The 15,835-nt window shown below is 45.7% G+C and overlaps 1 protein-coding gene and 1 long non-coding RNA gene across 4 annotated transcripts in view; both read left to right on the forward strand.

Annotated features, from left to right (window-relative positions):
- LOC105563014 overlaps positions 1–10,756 on the forward strand; it is a 19,080-nt gene extending 8,324 nt beyond the window's left edge. Inside the window, exons 1-4 of one of the 3 annotated variants that reach the window (XM_012014259.1) lie at positions 3,826–4,246; positions 4,862–5,257; positions 5,431–5,514; positions 6,271–10,756. In XM_012014259.1, coding sequence (XP_011869649.1) covers positions 4,229–4,246; positions 4,862–5,257; positions 5,431–5,514; positions 6,271–8,334 — 2,562 coding nt within the window. In that variant the 5' untranslated portion in view covers positions 3,826–4,228 and the 3' untranslated portion in view covers positions 8,335–10,756. Of the gene's footprint in view, positions 1–3,825; positions 4,247–4,365; positions 4,642–4,861; positions 5,258–5,430; positions 5,515–6,270 lie in introns of those variants that run through there. The other 2 variants (XM_012014258.1, XM_012014260.1) reach the window with 2 other exon arrangements.
- On the forward strand, positions 1,201–2,318 carry LOC105563015. Its single transcript, XR_001009006.1, has 2 exons — positions 1,201–1,962; positions 2,193–2,318. It is a non-coding gene; the product is annotated as an uncharacterized LOC105563015 (long non-coding RNA).
- Positions 10,757–15,835: the final 5,079 nt, after the last annotated feature.

The raw sequence follows: 15,835 nt of genomic DNA on the forward strand, positions 1-15,835 counted from the left end.
CTGAAATTTCGCGCGCTCAGGAACGGCGAAATTACAAGTGATATAAAAAGAACGATATTCATAGGAGCACTTATATCACTTGTCATTTCGCCGTTCCTGAGCGCGCGAAATTTCAGCCCTATCATTTGTGGAAAATAATCGCTTCTAATTTAAAAACTATTATAGCCTCGACACTTTTGTATTAGGATTTTCGTCTGGAAATGTTCTAAGGAATCTGTCAATAAGAGGACCTCCGGTGGTTTTAGGACACCCTGTACATGTGCATTGTACACAGATTTTATTTCACACGGCGAACAAAAGAATCTTGCATGCCGCAGAGCAAAGGATTTGCGAAGCCGCGCCTGTGACGCTCCCGCGTTTCGGCGAGTCCGCGCCAGAGTTTTAAACATTGTTGTCAGTAGCGATTACATTGGCTGATCAGAACAAGCGCTCGACCATTGTCGCACTCTGTATATACACATAAATATTATATACGAATGTTATGCATGCATACGCAGGATTGTTGAAGAAAGGCGTTTTACGAGTAATTATTCGCCGTGGGTAATGTACCTGGTGCTCGCGGAAATTCAACGACCTCCGTTTCGTTGCCCTCGTCTTTTCCCGCGTATTCAATTGATTTTACTCTACCTGTTCGATCATTCGACGTCGAGCCGACTATTTTACGATATCGACGCGACCGACATGACTTGTCTGAAAGAATGATTTCGAAATACGGCTTTGTATTCTCGGTATACTCAATTTTGATACGATAAACGGCAGCCCTGGCGAAAATTTTAAGTGACAGATGATGTTTATATTATTTATGAAGAGTTTGATCGATAGTTACATTGTTTATGAAGAGTTTTATTGATGATTACACCGTTTGGAAGTATGTTGCAAACACCTGGTTAATTCTTTGCTGACAATAACATTTTACAAACACTTAGAAAACTATTATGGAAACGTTTGACATTATATCATTAAACGCAATTTGAACATTTGTAACCTTAAATGTGTTATAAACAACTCCATGTTTAAATTTATATCTCACAAGCAATTCAATAAATGTTTTAAAACTCAAATAAAACATTGACTCAACATTTAAACAAACTTCTTACAAACATATTATTTTTGCCAGGGAGGTGTCTCAGGCCCGGTTTCGCCAGCGTTGTTTAACTTTAAGCTTAGCTTAATTCGTTCTTTATCTCTTTCCAACTGTTACTTTGGAAAGAGATAAACGTGAATTAAACCAAGATCAAAGTTGAGCGACGTTTGGTGAAACCGGGCCTCGTAATTTGCCTAAAACCGGCTTGAAATTATCAACGGCCGACGGTCGCGTGGCCGAATTGCAAGGATGGATATCGAGCTGCCTTTAAGTCTTTTTTCCTCTCCCGCGAAAGAAACCGGATAAATGTTCGTTGTTCCGTTCTCGAGACGTTGGAACGTCCGTAAAGAGTTTATCCGTAACTGTTAACCGCCGCGCTTCTTCTGGCAATCCCGTATGTGTCTGTCGAATCGGGAAAAGGAAGCAACATTGGTCAACGTTGACGATCAGTAAACCCGTAAAGACTAGCTCGCGATCAAACGACTTGTGCATTTAAGCAACATTTAACTTCAACCGCGTGTTAACAAATCCCGGCCCGAGGTAAACCTCGCGGTCCCATTTTTCGAGAGACGTGGCAGGTTTTTTTTTCTCCCCCCCCCCTCTCCCCCCTGTAAGGCTCAAGCACACGAGGTACACACTTTGATTCGACGATTTCTCAAGTATTCTATTTGACACCATATCGCGAACATTTAATGTTGTTATGATTGTATTAACGCCATTAACGACTTACAATTAAATAAATCATGTATGGGGATGTAACACACGTTTAATAAATACTTTTTTGCAAATCAGCCTGCGCCGCTGTCATACGTCATCCGTCTTTATGCGACTCACTGTGTGCGTATAAGAAACGCATAAATTATCGATATGATTTCTATGTAAACATTTTCTCCGCACGGAAAAAAACATTTAGCTGCTGTAGCTAAATCTTAGTAAAATATGGACAGCTAATATTTTTAGTTGTGATAGCTCAATATTTACAATAGGCACATGTGCCTATTGTATTTATAGGTGCGACAGCAAACGGTTTGCTGTCGTAGCCAAATATTGAGCTATCACAACTAAAAATATTAGCTGTCCATATTTTACTAAGTTTTAGCTACAGCAGCTAAATGTTTTTTTCCGTGCGCGATTCAGCGTAATCGATATGCTAGATCCTGACGGTTCTCTCATACATTCGTAGTAATGTTAATCTATTGATCATGTAAAACATTAATAAAGTAATTTCAGTCAATATTCATGTCGCGCTTGCACCCTTTTTTTTAGGATATTTTCATTCGCACTCGTGTCTTAATGTGTACTTTTTTAATTGTACGCACCGATTGTTATATGTCTCACAATATAATGCCATTGTGACTTCGATCAATTTTTCTATTGACCGACTTGTCGAGTAATGCGTACAACATTTTGTATTATATTTTGTTAACGCGGACTAATTTTTCGTCTGACTTGTCAAAGGAAAGATTAAATCTGGACGAGACAAGTAGAAACTTCGCTGCGAGCGACAAATTAACCGATGCGATTGACTTGCAAGTGCCATTTATATAATTTTGTTTAACACGGACGGAATTATTAGTTTTTCGTTGCGCGACTCGTGAGAGGAAAGATAGAATTTGGACGAGTCAAGTAGAAATTTTGCTGCGAGCGATTGACCTGCAAGTGCTGTTTATATAATTTTGTTTAACACGAACGGAATTATTAATGTTTCGTTGCGCGACTCGTGAAAGGAAAGGTTGAATTTGGACGACGAGTCAAGCAGAAATTTTGCTGCGTGCGACAAATTAACCGATGCGATTGACTTGCAAGTGCTATTTATATCATTTTGTTTAACACGGACAGAGTTTTCAGAAGATTTTACCGCACATTCTACTAAGAAAATGTATAAACTAACCCAGATAGCACAAGACGCTCCTGTGAACATTTTAAGAATATTCTTCAAGAATATTTGAAATATTCCATAGGTCATTTTATATTTATCTTATGTTCGTGGAACATTCGACTGGCACTATAAATCTTTGTCGAATGTGAATAGAATAATCTATCGAATATTCGGTTATACAGGTTTCGCTGCCTTTTACTTAAGATAAGCGTATTACACAATAAACAATGTGCAATACATAAACTCGATGAATATTAAAAATTGTATTGATTTGTGAATATTAAAAAGTTATTCTGAACGAATGTTCCGAAGATATTCTCGGCGAATATTCGAAAAACGTTCTTCTTTGTTGTGAATATACGATTCTAATTGTATACGATTTTTAATTGTAATAATCTATATGTATATATATATTTATAGAATATTCGATTGGAATATTCTGAAATTAAGAATATTTGCACTCCAGAAGGATATTCATAGAACTATGGGTGCTATCTGGGAAGTGTACTTACTAGTAAAGCGTATGGTAAAAATTTCAAAAAGCTTTCATAAAATCCTTCGAAATGCCACGATTGCATGACTCAGGATTTTTCGGAAAAGATTCTCTCCGTGTACTGTGGGCGACCGCGCCGATAGAACTGATCAAGTTAAAGCCCGTATCAGACTACGGATCGAGATTGAGATTAGATGGAACTTTGACCAATTAGAGTTAAAGTTACCAAACTTGAGATTAGTAAACTTTACTGTGATTCATCAAATTTAAATCTAATCTCAATCTCAATCCGTAGACTCGGCCGTGGTCGCCCCTGGCTGTCATCGGGTGTACACACGTCCCTGGATCCCGGGCGCGGGCCCTCGGCTCGACGCGGTACGGCGCTGGCCTGGAGACGTTCGTGCTGGCTCGTGCCGACCGACAAAGACGGTGACGACGACGACTGTGACGGCGAGCGAGCGCTCGCTCCGTTCTCGCGACAAGCGGGGAAAAAAAGAGAGAGGAGAGAGAGAGGATGCACCGCCGCGCTTCCTTCGCGCCGTGAATCCCCGCGGCGCGCGCGGGCGGCCGTGCACCCGCGTGCGATTAATCGTCAGGCCGTCTCGCGGCCCCGTCACCGTCGCGTCGCGCATCTGCTCGTCTGCACTCGCACACGTCGCGGACGCCGTAGGAAGGAAAGGGGTTATGAGGCGCCAACGGCACCGTCGTGGTCGCGCTGTCAGACGATATTTTTCCATTCTTACCGAGACCGTACGCGGCCTGGCGGCTCACCATGGCGGAGAAGTGCAAGGTACGTGTCAAGGGCTCGCGAGCGAGAGTCGACGACGGCGACGACTGGCTCGCGGAGCGGGGCTTCCGCCAACGTGGCGACGGACAGCTGACTACGGACGGACGGACGGCCCGCGAGGATCTCGTCTCCCCCGCGGGATAAACGGGACGTCCAGGTCGAGGACCCTCGGCGAGCCCACCGCTCGGTCTCGCGTACGTCGCCGCCCTCGAGCGAGGTCTGTCGACGCGCGACCTGCACACGTGTAGACGCATCTCTTCCGTCTGTTTAGCGTCCTCGCTTTCACGTTTCTCTCGTGCGTTTTACTTCAAGTGTACCGAGTAGATGAAGGGATTGACAGAGCTGTATAGATGTTCACGTCTTCTCTGGCGAGAGAGGCCTGGAGTAATTTTTTAACAGTTCGTATCGATTTGCGCCGTGTAACGCAGGTGAATAGCCGACTTGCACTTGAGCGAGAACGTAATTGAATGGTAATTTACAATGTGACTGCCCCCGTTCGGTGTACAGTCTTGATATTTATACTTTGTAGTGTCGAGCGCCCCGTTTGCTAATTAATGACTTTGTTGCAAGAGCAATAACTGCGCGCACTCGTGGACTTATCGAGCAATGTCGATACAGGAATGCGGCTGTAAGTGCGGCACCTGCGGCCAGGACAGTCAGCAGCACTGCGACATGCATCTGCACGCGGAGATAGAGAACCTGCGCCAGCGGCTGCTCGAGAGGGACAACCACATCGTGACGATGGAGACGCAGTTCCTGAACGAGGCCGACAAGTTCCCGAACGGGGAGCTGGCCTCCATGAAGGAGGAGCTGTCGATTTGGCAGGAGAAGTACTCGCGCCTGCACGAGGCGCACAAGAGGGTGCAGAAGGTCAATCAGAATCTGGAGGACAAGCTGCTGCGGATAGTGGACAAGTGCGAGACGGAGAAGAGTGCCTTCACCAAGGACATAGCGACTCTGTCTCACAGATTAGCCGATGCGAATTACACGATACATCGATTAACTCAAGATAATGTAAGCGCGTCCCGTTTTCACATGCGCACATTCCAGAGTACTTACATTTCGTCACGTCCCTCCGTTTCCTTTGCCAAGCTTTGTTTTATTGTAAGAGGCTACGTAGGCAATTGAGTCGCGTCTACGTAGATTTTGTACGAGAAATACTTCATGCATTCTTTTCTTCCTTTTAGGAAAAGTATAGAAACGACGTTAGTTTGGCTATCCAATTGCTTCAGTGCAAGCCTTCCAACTTCGTGGGTCAGAAATACGATTCGGTAAGGCGCCATTTCGTCAGGTATCGTCACGCCGCCATTTACTTGAAAGTTATAACGCGACGAAGCTTCCTCTCGCCCGTTTGTTCATCGTCCACCGCATTCCACTTTGGTCTCCATGTAAATTTTATACGCGCTGGTATTACTGAACTTGAATGTTACAATGACATTTTGCTCGTATTTATATACCGTCGCGTCAGCGCCTTATTTTTATTTTACGCACCAACGACCTTACACACGCGCGCGCGCATAAACTTTCATATTGTTTATATTTACATCTTTGGCGAGTACGTTAAGAGCAAGTTGCGATAGAAAAACTCGATACTTCTGTGATAAAATTCAAGTTACTGTAAATTTGTTGGGAAATTTCTATGACGTGGCGGATTGACTGTCCCTGGCTTTTGTCTTTGTGCGTACTTTAGTCGCGTGGAAGAATTTTGCAACTTTATAAAACCAATTTCAAATTTAACACGAACGAAATACAAATTGAAAATTTCACATACGATTTTTTTTTTTTATTAGACTTCCGAACCGATTGCGGGTGTTTTAAGTATGAAAAGGTTCTGCTATGCGGACCATAACTTATCCTGGTATTACTTTGTGCATAAAAGCCAATGAAAAAGATTTACAAGCGTAAAAACTATATTTGTTGGTAAAAATGATGGCTAAAGGATCCTCTTAGGTAGCATTTAAACTTGTTATTTGCGCAACGAGGATGAGAAGTTTCACTGTTATTCTCTTATTCTCTTACTATTACAGCTGCCTTCCGAGGTGCAGGCTAAAGTGCGGACGTACGTCGCGCAGAAGCGGTGTCCCGCGCAGGACACGGCGCAGCCGGATGTGAAGAGCATCACCGTGCCGATATCCACGTTTCCGCCGACGGCGATGGTGTACAATATCACCAAGCCTACGGTGGAGAAGCACAGCGACGATGACAGCGACGACAGCAAGCCGCCCATGGATATGGTGTCGGCGGCGATTATGGCGAAGGTGCTGGAGGACCGCGAGAAAGAGAGAATCTTCGCCAAGCACTGCGACACGTGCACGTGTCACAGAAGCATCCTCACGGTGGACACGGAGACGCAGACGTACGTGCCCGACACGTTCCCGATCTCCGACAATTATACGTACAGCTTCGAGAAGCAGGCGTCGGAGGGTAAGCCGAGCGACGACAAGTATCAGAGCAAGGACAAGCTCCAGTCGAGTATCGCGACGCATACGGTCTTCTACGAGATCAACGAGAACGGCAACAAGATTCGCCATCACATGAACGGCGATTACGTCAAATACGCCTCGCAGGTGCCGTGCATCAAGGACAAGTTCGTCGGCAGGAGCAGTAGAAACGGGCAGGACTACACGGTGGAGGAGAACGGCGTCGCTACGAGAGCCAGTCTGAACAAGAAGAACTCGTCGCAGAATCACGAAAACAAGCACTCGTCGTCGTTCTCGAGATTAAACGACCTTAACAGAATAAACGTCGACAAGACGACCAAACCGCTCAGGGCCAACAAGTGCGAGTCTCCGCTCGATAACAGATCCGCCAAGTATTGGAGCAAGAGCGAGAGGAGCTACTACGAACCTCTCGGTAGCGATTACTTGGCGCGCGGGGACAATCGGCTCTCCGACAAGGAGCAGATGCACATCGACATCATCAACGACAGGCTGTGGAAGAACGAGTGGACGAGGCTCAAGTCCGAGACCAACTCCTCGAGGGAGAACGGGTGCAAGGCGAGTCGCGGTATCGAGCTCGATATAATCAACGATCGCGATTGGAAGAACGACAGGTCGGCGGAGCGGCAAGACGCGCGGAACGCTGCGCAGTTCACTGTGATCGAGGTCAAGAGTCCGGACGGCAACGCGGCGAATAACAACGACGGTAGTCAGACGGAGGTGACGACCAGCCCGAGCTTCAGCAGCGACAGCATGGTCATCTCCAGCTCTGATCCGTCCAGCAGCTGCAGTGACGTCGCGCAATCGCTGACCGGCGGTGCCTTCAATTCGAGCGTAAAGTCCAACTCGAATCAGGATCGCGTGACCGGTCCGCGAAACTGCCTGGTCCGGGTCACGCCCGGCTCCAAGAATATCCTGCTGGACAACGCCGGTCACTACAAGACCGTATTGTATAGCAATGGCAGTGGTAGTGGCGGCGGCGGCGGCGGCGGCGGTAGTGGCGGCGGTGGTGGCAGCGGTAAAGTCAACACCGCCCTGGTGCACGCGAAGAAGACGTCTCGAGCCGGTTCCGAGCGTTCGACCGGCAGCGAGGACAATTCGCCGCCGCCGGTGTTGCTGCAGGACAATCAACTGCAACGAGTGGCCGAATGGGTGCAGTCGTCGATGTGCGTGGAGAATTCCGCGTCGCACGATAGCAATAAGAGCAAGTGCACGGAGAACGTTGCGAGTGACAATTTGTCGTCCGTGTATCCGAACGATTCTCTTGTTAAGCGCAAATCCGCAGAGCACAACGGAGGTCTGACACGCGACGTTCGAGACGTGGCGAAGAACGTCGAGGATTACAGCGAGAGGGATGTAAATAACGAGCTCGTTGACACCAACATCTTGTCCGAACGTACGGACGAGAGCGAAAATCTCATAACGTTCGAGGACGAGCATCTGCTGAAGGATTTCCCCCAGGATCTTGATTACGAGGTGAAGATCACGAAGGAGATGGAGGAGACGTATCTGAAGCTGGCGGCGAGCCTGGACCCGGTGACCCTGAGCCTGTCGAGTACCAGTAATGCCGAATTGACGATCGAGAAGTACAGGAAGGATCACAAGAAGCTTCACACGCAGAGACTTCAAGATAAGGCGGGATCAAAAGCTTAACGCGTATCTCAGCGAATTCTTCGAAGACAATTGAACTATATCAAGCAGGGAGTTCCTTTAAAGATATAAACAGAGCGTTATTTTTTGTAACTATATTGAAGTAAGGCTGTACCAACACGAAGTAGTATAGGGAAAAGAATTCCTACGTGCCGCTGCAGGTGAATCGGTTTGCGTTTGCGTCCGCGAGCGAGATGCGGTAGGTTGATTTTAAAGCGGGAGGAAATTTAACCGGAGGTAAAATTAAATGCAACACGGTAGTCCGGTCGTAAAGCGTCAATTACGTAATTAATAATTTACAGTAACTTTGGATCAACGACACTGAGTCACGCAGGAAATTGCCGTTATTTTAAGATACGATTGCGCTTCTTATCAACAATCTATATTTCGCAGTCACGAAAACAAGATTATCTCAACCTCATTTGTGACTCTCTGCCTGTTTATTTGTCTTGCCTGTGTGATCTTCCTTCGCATGCTTCTCTCTTTGGCATGTCGGCTAATATTAGGTGGTTGCGTATGAAACCGTCCATTTTTTAGCGAAAGAAGTAGAGTGATTTGATAGCAAATCGACAAACTGGTTTATTCAAAGTATTGCCCGTTGGAACAGACAACCTTGGCCCATCTTTCGGCCCAACAATCCGATTCCACGCAGGAAGAATTCGGGTTCTTTGGAAGCAATCAATCGTCCAGTTATTTTTTTTACTTTTTCACACGAGGCGAAGTGCTGTGCTGTAAGCACTGACTGCATCGACCGGAATGGAAATCAGAGGAAGCGATGTTTGGGGAATACGGTGGGGTAGGATTTTCCAGTTCACTCCTAAGTACTTCTTAGATTTAGTTAAGCAACACGCGGGCTGGCGTTGTGCTGCAAAATCAACTTGTCATGGCTATTGTTCTATTCCGGCCTCTTCTCGGGCAGAGCTCACTTCAAACGGATCAATTGCAGTCGATAACGATCTCCAGTGATGGTATTTCGCGTCCTCAAATTTTTTGGGTGGATTTCCGCGATCCTTGCTGTCCACAGAGACACTTCGGAAGCGGCGAAACCACTCTTTGCACGTTGCACTCGATGGAGCATGTTCGGCATACACCTTCCTCTAGCAAGCGATACGTTACCGCGGGCGATTTCTTTGCCAGGAAATAATGGAGCATAACTTCCCGCAAATGTGACTTAGTTGGAACAAAACTTGCCGTTGTAAACGTAATCAAAATAGACGATGTTAGCGCGTCGCACAAATGTCACTTATGGCGCGTTGTCGGGACTCTGTAAACCTGTAATAATGTCTATTGCCAGCTTTCAACTCGAAGAAATAGTGTATCTAACACCATCTTTTGCCAACGGACGGTTTCATATGCAACCACCCAAAAATTACTCATTTTCGCAATGTACATAATATATATGTATATAGTTTAAGCTCGAGGCATATTTATTTTAGCTAATATCAATGTTAATTTATTCCATCTTGTGTTAGGCTAATTAAGCTAGAGTAAATAAAGCCGAAATACTTGAGAGCAATTATTAACATAGAAAAAATAATATTAAAACGTGCCGTGTTGCAGTTAGATTTACTGAATATTAATTTTACTTGTACCAGAATTACACACAGTCAGTGGATGTATTTAATCAATTAATTTTACGACTGAAAAATATGAATAGCTAATATGTATATATATATAGGTACATATATTTTCTTTCCCCCTAGTTTGAAACGCGGACACGCGCGCGATTGAAAACATAGAAACGACAATATTATGATTAACTTGCGGTACACCCGGAGAATACATATTCCCGCGGACGTTATTTTACGAAGCCGTGCTAATTTCACCTCACGATGTATTAAATATCCACGTTTATGCCATACCAAAGCTAGGTCAATTGCGATAAGGACACTTTAATCCTTTGAGCCCGGGAATTATTCTCGCGGCGCAAACATACGTAAACGCTAAATATTTAAGATAAGCAATTCCTAATATACTCAGCTTTTATATAACGTCGCAGCAAGATCTCCAGCGCCGCTGCGCCATGGATGGTATCAGGGTTCAAAGGATTAAACGGTCATTTAGTTTTAGCCCGTCTGTCGATGCCACCAGTAAGCATAATTTGGCAATTCACCGCCGCGTTTACCGGCGCCCGTGATTTTGTAAGAATCCAGCGATAACGTGAGCCGTTCAACGGAGAAGTTGCGTTAAGCTCGCGTTGGAATTGTTATATGAGAAATAATCGCGTCTGGTTTTATTAAGTGAACTCTCTAGGCTCAAAGGATCGAGGGAGACTTGCTACTTCGCGTAAGTTTAATTTAGACTGATTTGTACAGCGGAGGGTTGCCTCCGAGCGCTTCAGTAACTTCAGTAATCGTAGCCTCGCCGATACTCTTATCGTACGCTCGACAAAAATGTTTTAAAATAGTCGAATGGAAACCCTGTTCGCCTGATTTAACGTTGGTCTAAGCTCGCTGTTCCGCCTGCGCGTTACTCGCGGATACGTAATCGTACTTCGTTGCGACGCTCGCACAGCTTAGTTTCAATTTTAGTGTGGGCCACGATGCAAGGATACCAGGTGTAACATTCCCGTGGATGGCGCACTCATGACCGATCAAAAAGTTGCCCCGAACCTTCAAACTGCAAATCGTTGCGGCTGACTGCGGCAAGAACCAATGAACAATTTGCCCCAAAAATTGGTTACATGCGCAATGCTTCACCTTGTATTTTTACATCATGGTATGGGCAGCCAGCTCCGGTTGACTGGTTCTGGTTAATCTCGTTCTTCCCTCGTTACGATCTCACCCGTAATACAAATAGAGCAGCGTTTCTCAAACTTTTTAGCCCACGACCTCTCAAAACGTCAAATTTAATCCTTTGCTACCCTTATTGCGAAAGCTAACTTAGGTAGGGTAGATCGGGGCTGTTTTGCTCAGTTGAAGAAATTCGCATAAGAAATTTTGCAAAATTATTATTTCACCACCCTCCCGATACGTTGGCGCGAGTTTGAGAAACGCTGAAATAGAGGAATGAAATTTAGTTGGAGAACTAGGAAAATTCTATTTATAACTAAACGAATTTCCATCGATTTGTCTGCCTTCTTGCTCGAGAAGAAGAAAATGGTGCTACTAAGTGGATCAGGCGTGGAAAATCGCCCGGCAGTCCGCAAGCTCTCAATTTTTCAACCTCGAAGGTCTGCCGGAGAAGGCAACGGGGAGCCACTCTGATTATTGCTTCCCCGAGCACCGCCGTAGAGCGAAACCCAAAGCAAAAGGGTCCCGAATCCCAGGGCAGCCTTTTGGTGGGCAAGTCACATAGTCGCAGAGTAATTCTCTAAACTACTCTAAAGTGTTCGCCAATGTCAGAGAGCTACCTGAAGGCTACACTATAAAGGAGAAGAAGAAGAAGGAAGAAGAAGAAGAAGAAGAAGAATCTCGGAGGTTTAGAATTCGGCGATTTAAATCGATTTCCGGCGAATCGCACGGATCGACGGCTACGTTGCTGGATGACCAGAGTTAACGCACAACGGCGATCGAGGCGCGGGCGAGCGAATTCGCGATTCCTTCAGTATTAGACGAATATAACGCGCCGACGACCAAGGGCGTTTGCAGGAGATACGCCAGATACTAAGTGTGTGACAATATATACCTCATGGTTTCTCACCGCGCAATACTAACTCGCAACTCTTTTGTAAACGTTAAGGGTCGCGCGAGCCACCGGGAGAGACGTCGCGACGCGAGAGGCCCAAGGTCGCGAATAAGGGTGCTTCCGGTCGCCGGGTAGTCGGAAACAGTTGTGTGGGCTCCACGATGCAAGTTTCAGGATCGTAAGTCGTAAGACTACGTCAATTATGATTGGTCGATTCTTATGTGTCTGACAGAATGGACAGTCGATTTTTACGACTGCGACTCTGAGACTCGCATCGTAGACCCCGCGTCACACAGTAGGGCGTCGTGCGATGGAGCCCAAACAACACGTGTCTCTAAAAGACATCTTTAAGACGTCTTTAAGGCGTCTTTTAGACATACATATCTTTACGACGTCCTTTAGACGTGCGTGCTGTATGGGAGGGAACGCGGTTCTTTCCGTATTTCGCACGGTTCGCTTTATCAGGTTCCCCGCACGTGCGATCAATCAATTGGAAAAAATGCGCGAAATATAGCGATCAATCAAATTAACGGAGCACGAAGTCCACCCACGCCTCGCCGCTCTCGTCGAACGTATCGGCGAGAATCTATTTCTCTGACCGACACCTCTTGCTCCATACACATCGTTAGTTCTCGAACGTCTCTGCGTTTATAAATTCCTTCCTACAAAAATTCATCATTTGCAGAGACAATGTTTTACGTGTGTTCTTTTTTTTTTAAATGGTCAAATGTGTTTTCAAAATAGTAAAACTTTCGGATGAAGTTGAAGCATCGCCGGGATAATTCGCGGATGCCGATTCTCGCGCAGAAGTTAAAGCAATTCTCTAATTCGATACTAGGAAGAATCTTTCTCCGAGCGTATCCCGGTTTATTCCGCTCGGCATCATTGCGTTCGCGTTTGAAATTTCCGAAGGCCGCACCGCACGTCGAGTTAATCAGACCCGCAATTACCGAGTCCGTGCGATACCGACGCCCGAACTGTGTGAGAACGACTGGCGTTAATTAACGTGCGTGCTAATCACTCTGAGCGTCTCCCGATCGTCTCGTCGACGTCGAATTGTGGGAGCCCGTTTTCGTATGTGCGCAATCACCGGATCGTAGATGCCGTAGGATCGGCACGTTTCTGAAACCGATCGCGATGTTCAGTCGAGAAACGCGAGTCGCTCATCGCAATAAGATAACCCGTGTACGACACCCGTACCATTTACTCACAGCCGAATGTATTATATTCAACGTGGCGATGATTATCACATAAGCTCTGTAAATATATATATATATATATAAATAAAATATATTTAAAAAATGATGCGTGTAAATCTCGCATCTTTCTGCGATTCCGTAGCTTTCAAGTCGCAGGTGTAAATATTTATATTCCGTTTATATACAATCTCAATTGTAAATACCCGGGAATGCTAAATTTTAAGATAGCATCGCCAAAATTTCATCCGATTCAAATCAAATCGTTGAAATAGAGCTTTTAAGTAACCATATAATTATTAGAATACTAACAAGTAAACAACGAGAGAATATTTTGACGTGGAAAATTGATCACATGTAAATTCGTTTTAAGGTAAAAAAACGTATTTAAAAACTTACTATAAAACTAATAAAATATACTTTATTTAATGTCACGATAACTGAAACACTTGGGCGAAAATCGTGGATAAATAAAACTCTTTGGCTTGAATCCAAAGATAAGGCTAATCGCATTCATTGCTAATTAAACGCTCAGTGAACGGCTGTAATACTAAATATATTTACTGGGTGTATCTTTCAACACGATTGTTCTGCTTGTGGACGGGAAATATGATTTTATAAGATTGATAAAATGTGCGATTCGTGTACGAATCGTCTAGATTCAATATTTTCTCGTGGTTCAGAGTTCGAATCTTAGAAATTCCAACTCGAATAGTTCGCACATCTCCCGGGGCTCGATTCTCGAATTCGCCCGAAGGAGAAACGTACGCGAAAATTCTGCTCTTGCAGAAAAGTTGCAAGCTTCGTTCGCATGGTTTTTGACCAATCGACCTGCCACTTTTCTGTAAGAATAGAATTTTCACATACGTGTCTCTTTCGAAGGAATTCGAGAATCGAGCCCCTGGTCCTGGAACGTTCGATTTCGGCGTCGCTCGCGTGTAAGAGCCGGTCGGCGCGGCGTCCGCCCCGCGTTGATGATGACATAAGCGAGGCAGCGCGGGATCCCCGTGTATTACAGGCCGTGCCCAACTTCGTTCAATCAAGCTAATGTTCCAATAATTCGGGGCCAACCGCTTAATGAATGAACGAATAGCCTCGACTGAGAGGTTCGATTATAAATCCGACGGCTTACGTATCATGCTGCGTATTCCGGCGCTGCCTGGCCGCGCTCTTGGCAAGGTCTGCGCAGCCCCGCAGGCCGAGGACGAGGGCGGGAGGACACGTGGGCGGTCGTGCAAAAACGTAGGTGTTGCGTGCAAAACTCGCGCGAGTTCTCTCCTCTCTCGCTTTCATTGTAAAATATTCATTGCATTGTCAGTTTTCCCGTAAAATTGATTACGTGTTGGTCTACAACCTTGCTTTAAGTAAGCTGTAAGCCTTAAGCCGTAAGAAATTAAACCAATTACAGGCATTTATTCCCCTCACTCTCGTCTGTGATTGGTTAATTTCTTACGGCTTAAGGCTTACAGCTTACTTAAAGCAAGATTGTTAGTGTTGGTCGTTGGTTGTAGACCAACACTAACAATCTCTTGCTTTAAGTAAGGCATTTATTCCCCTCACTCTTACCTGTGATAAAGTAACAGTTGAAAAGAAACCAAGAACGAATTAAGCTAATTGTAAGCTTAAAGTTAAATAACGTCGGTGAAACCGGACCGGACAATTGGTCCGAAGATACGGGATGACAAATCTTTATGTTATACAAAGATTGCATTTTTGGTCGCTTCAATCAAGCGATTGACTTGGATTTTACAGTATTCTTCTAGAACTTCTAAGAAAGTGTTAGATCAGCGAAAGAAATATAAAGTTGATAAGTTTCTATGCAAATAATAGACATTATGAAACTGTAAAACATTACTTCATGGCGAACCGCTCGCGTCGCAAAGTGCGCTTTGCGGAGCATGTATTCGTGCTGCAGGATTGCAAAACGATTGCGCTTTGTGAGAAACGCTTGGTCTTTATTTCCAATGAAGAGCAGCTCGATAAATTTCGAGGAGTGTAATCCATTGAAAAGAGTGTCTTTTAATGAGTACGGAAGCGACCTGGCTGGCGATTCTTTATTACAATATTGTAAAACACAACGTTTCGGCCAGTAACACTGGCCCTCTTCAGGTAACGAACTTACAAGAGTGCCGGCAAATGTAAGATTCGAAAATTGAACTACAGGTCAGAAATTTCGTTGTACAATGTGTCTCGTCGTCAACGTTGGAAAACGGAATGGACAGAAAAACGTGTCTCTTCGCGAACAGAGGCAGAAGGGAAGTTAACGGAACGCCGGCCGCGCCCGACGTCGACTCCTCCTCGGCGGAACGTTAACTCGAGGCTGAATCGCGAGGGCGTCGAGCGTCGGGGGTAGATTTCCGAAGAGAGACCCGCGGAAAAGTACGCTCCGCCGCGACAGTCCGTCCTCCGAAACCGATTGCATTTTCGCGAGAGACAAGCGCGCGCGCGCGCGCGCCTCGCTTTCTTCTTCCTCGAGGTCTCTCCCCGCGGGACGAGTCGAGAGGCGCCCGACGGAGCCGGCGACTTTCCACAGTGGAGAACGCGATGGAGAACGCGTGTTGGTCAACGCGCCCGCGCCTCCCCGAGTGACCACCTTCGGCGTGTATCCCGCGGCCGGCGGGCGCCGCTATAAGTCGCGGCGGGCGAACCCGCGCCAGTGAGGACGCGTTCGTGTTCGCGCG

This window comes from Vollenhovia emeryi, unplaced genomic scaffold, assembly GCF_000949405.1.
Source record: "Vollenhovia emeryi isolate VEMERY1.0 unplaced genomic scaffold, V.emery_V1.0 DF939181.1, whole genome shotgun sequence".
Classification (NCBI taxonomy): domain Eukaryota; kingdom Metazoa; phylum Arthropoda; class Insecta; order Hymenoptera; family Formicidae; genus Vollenhovia; species Vollenhovia emeryi.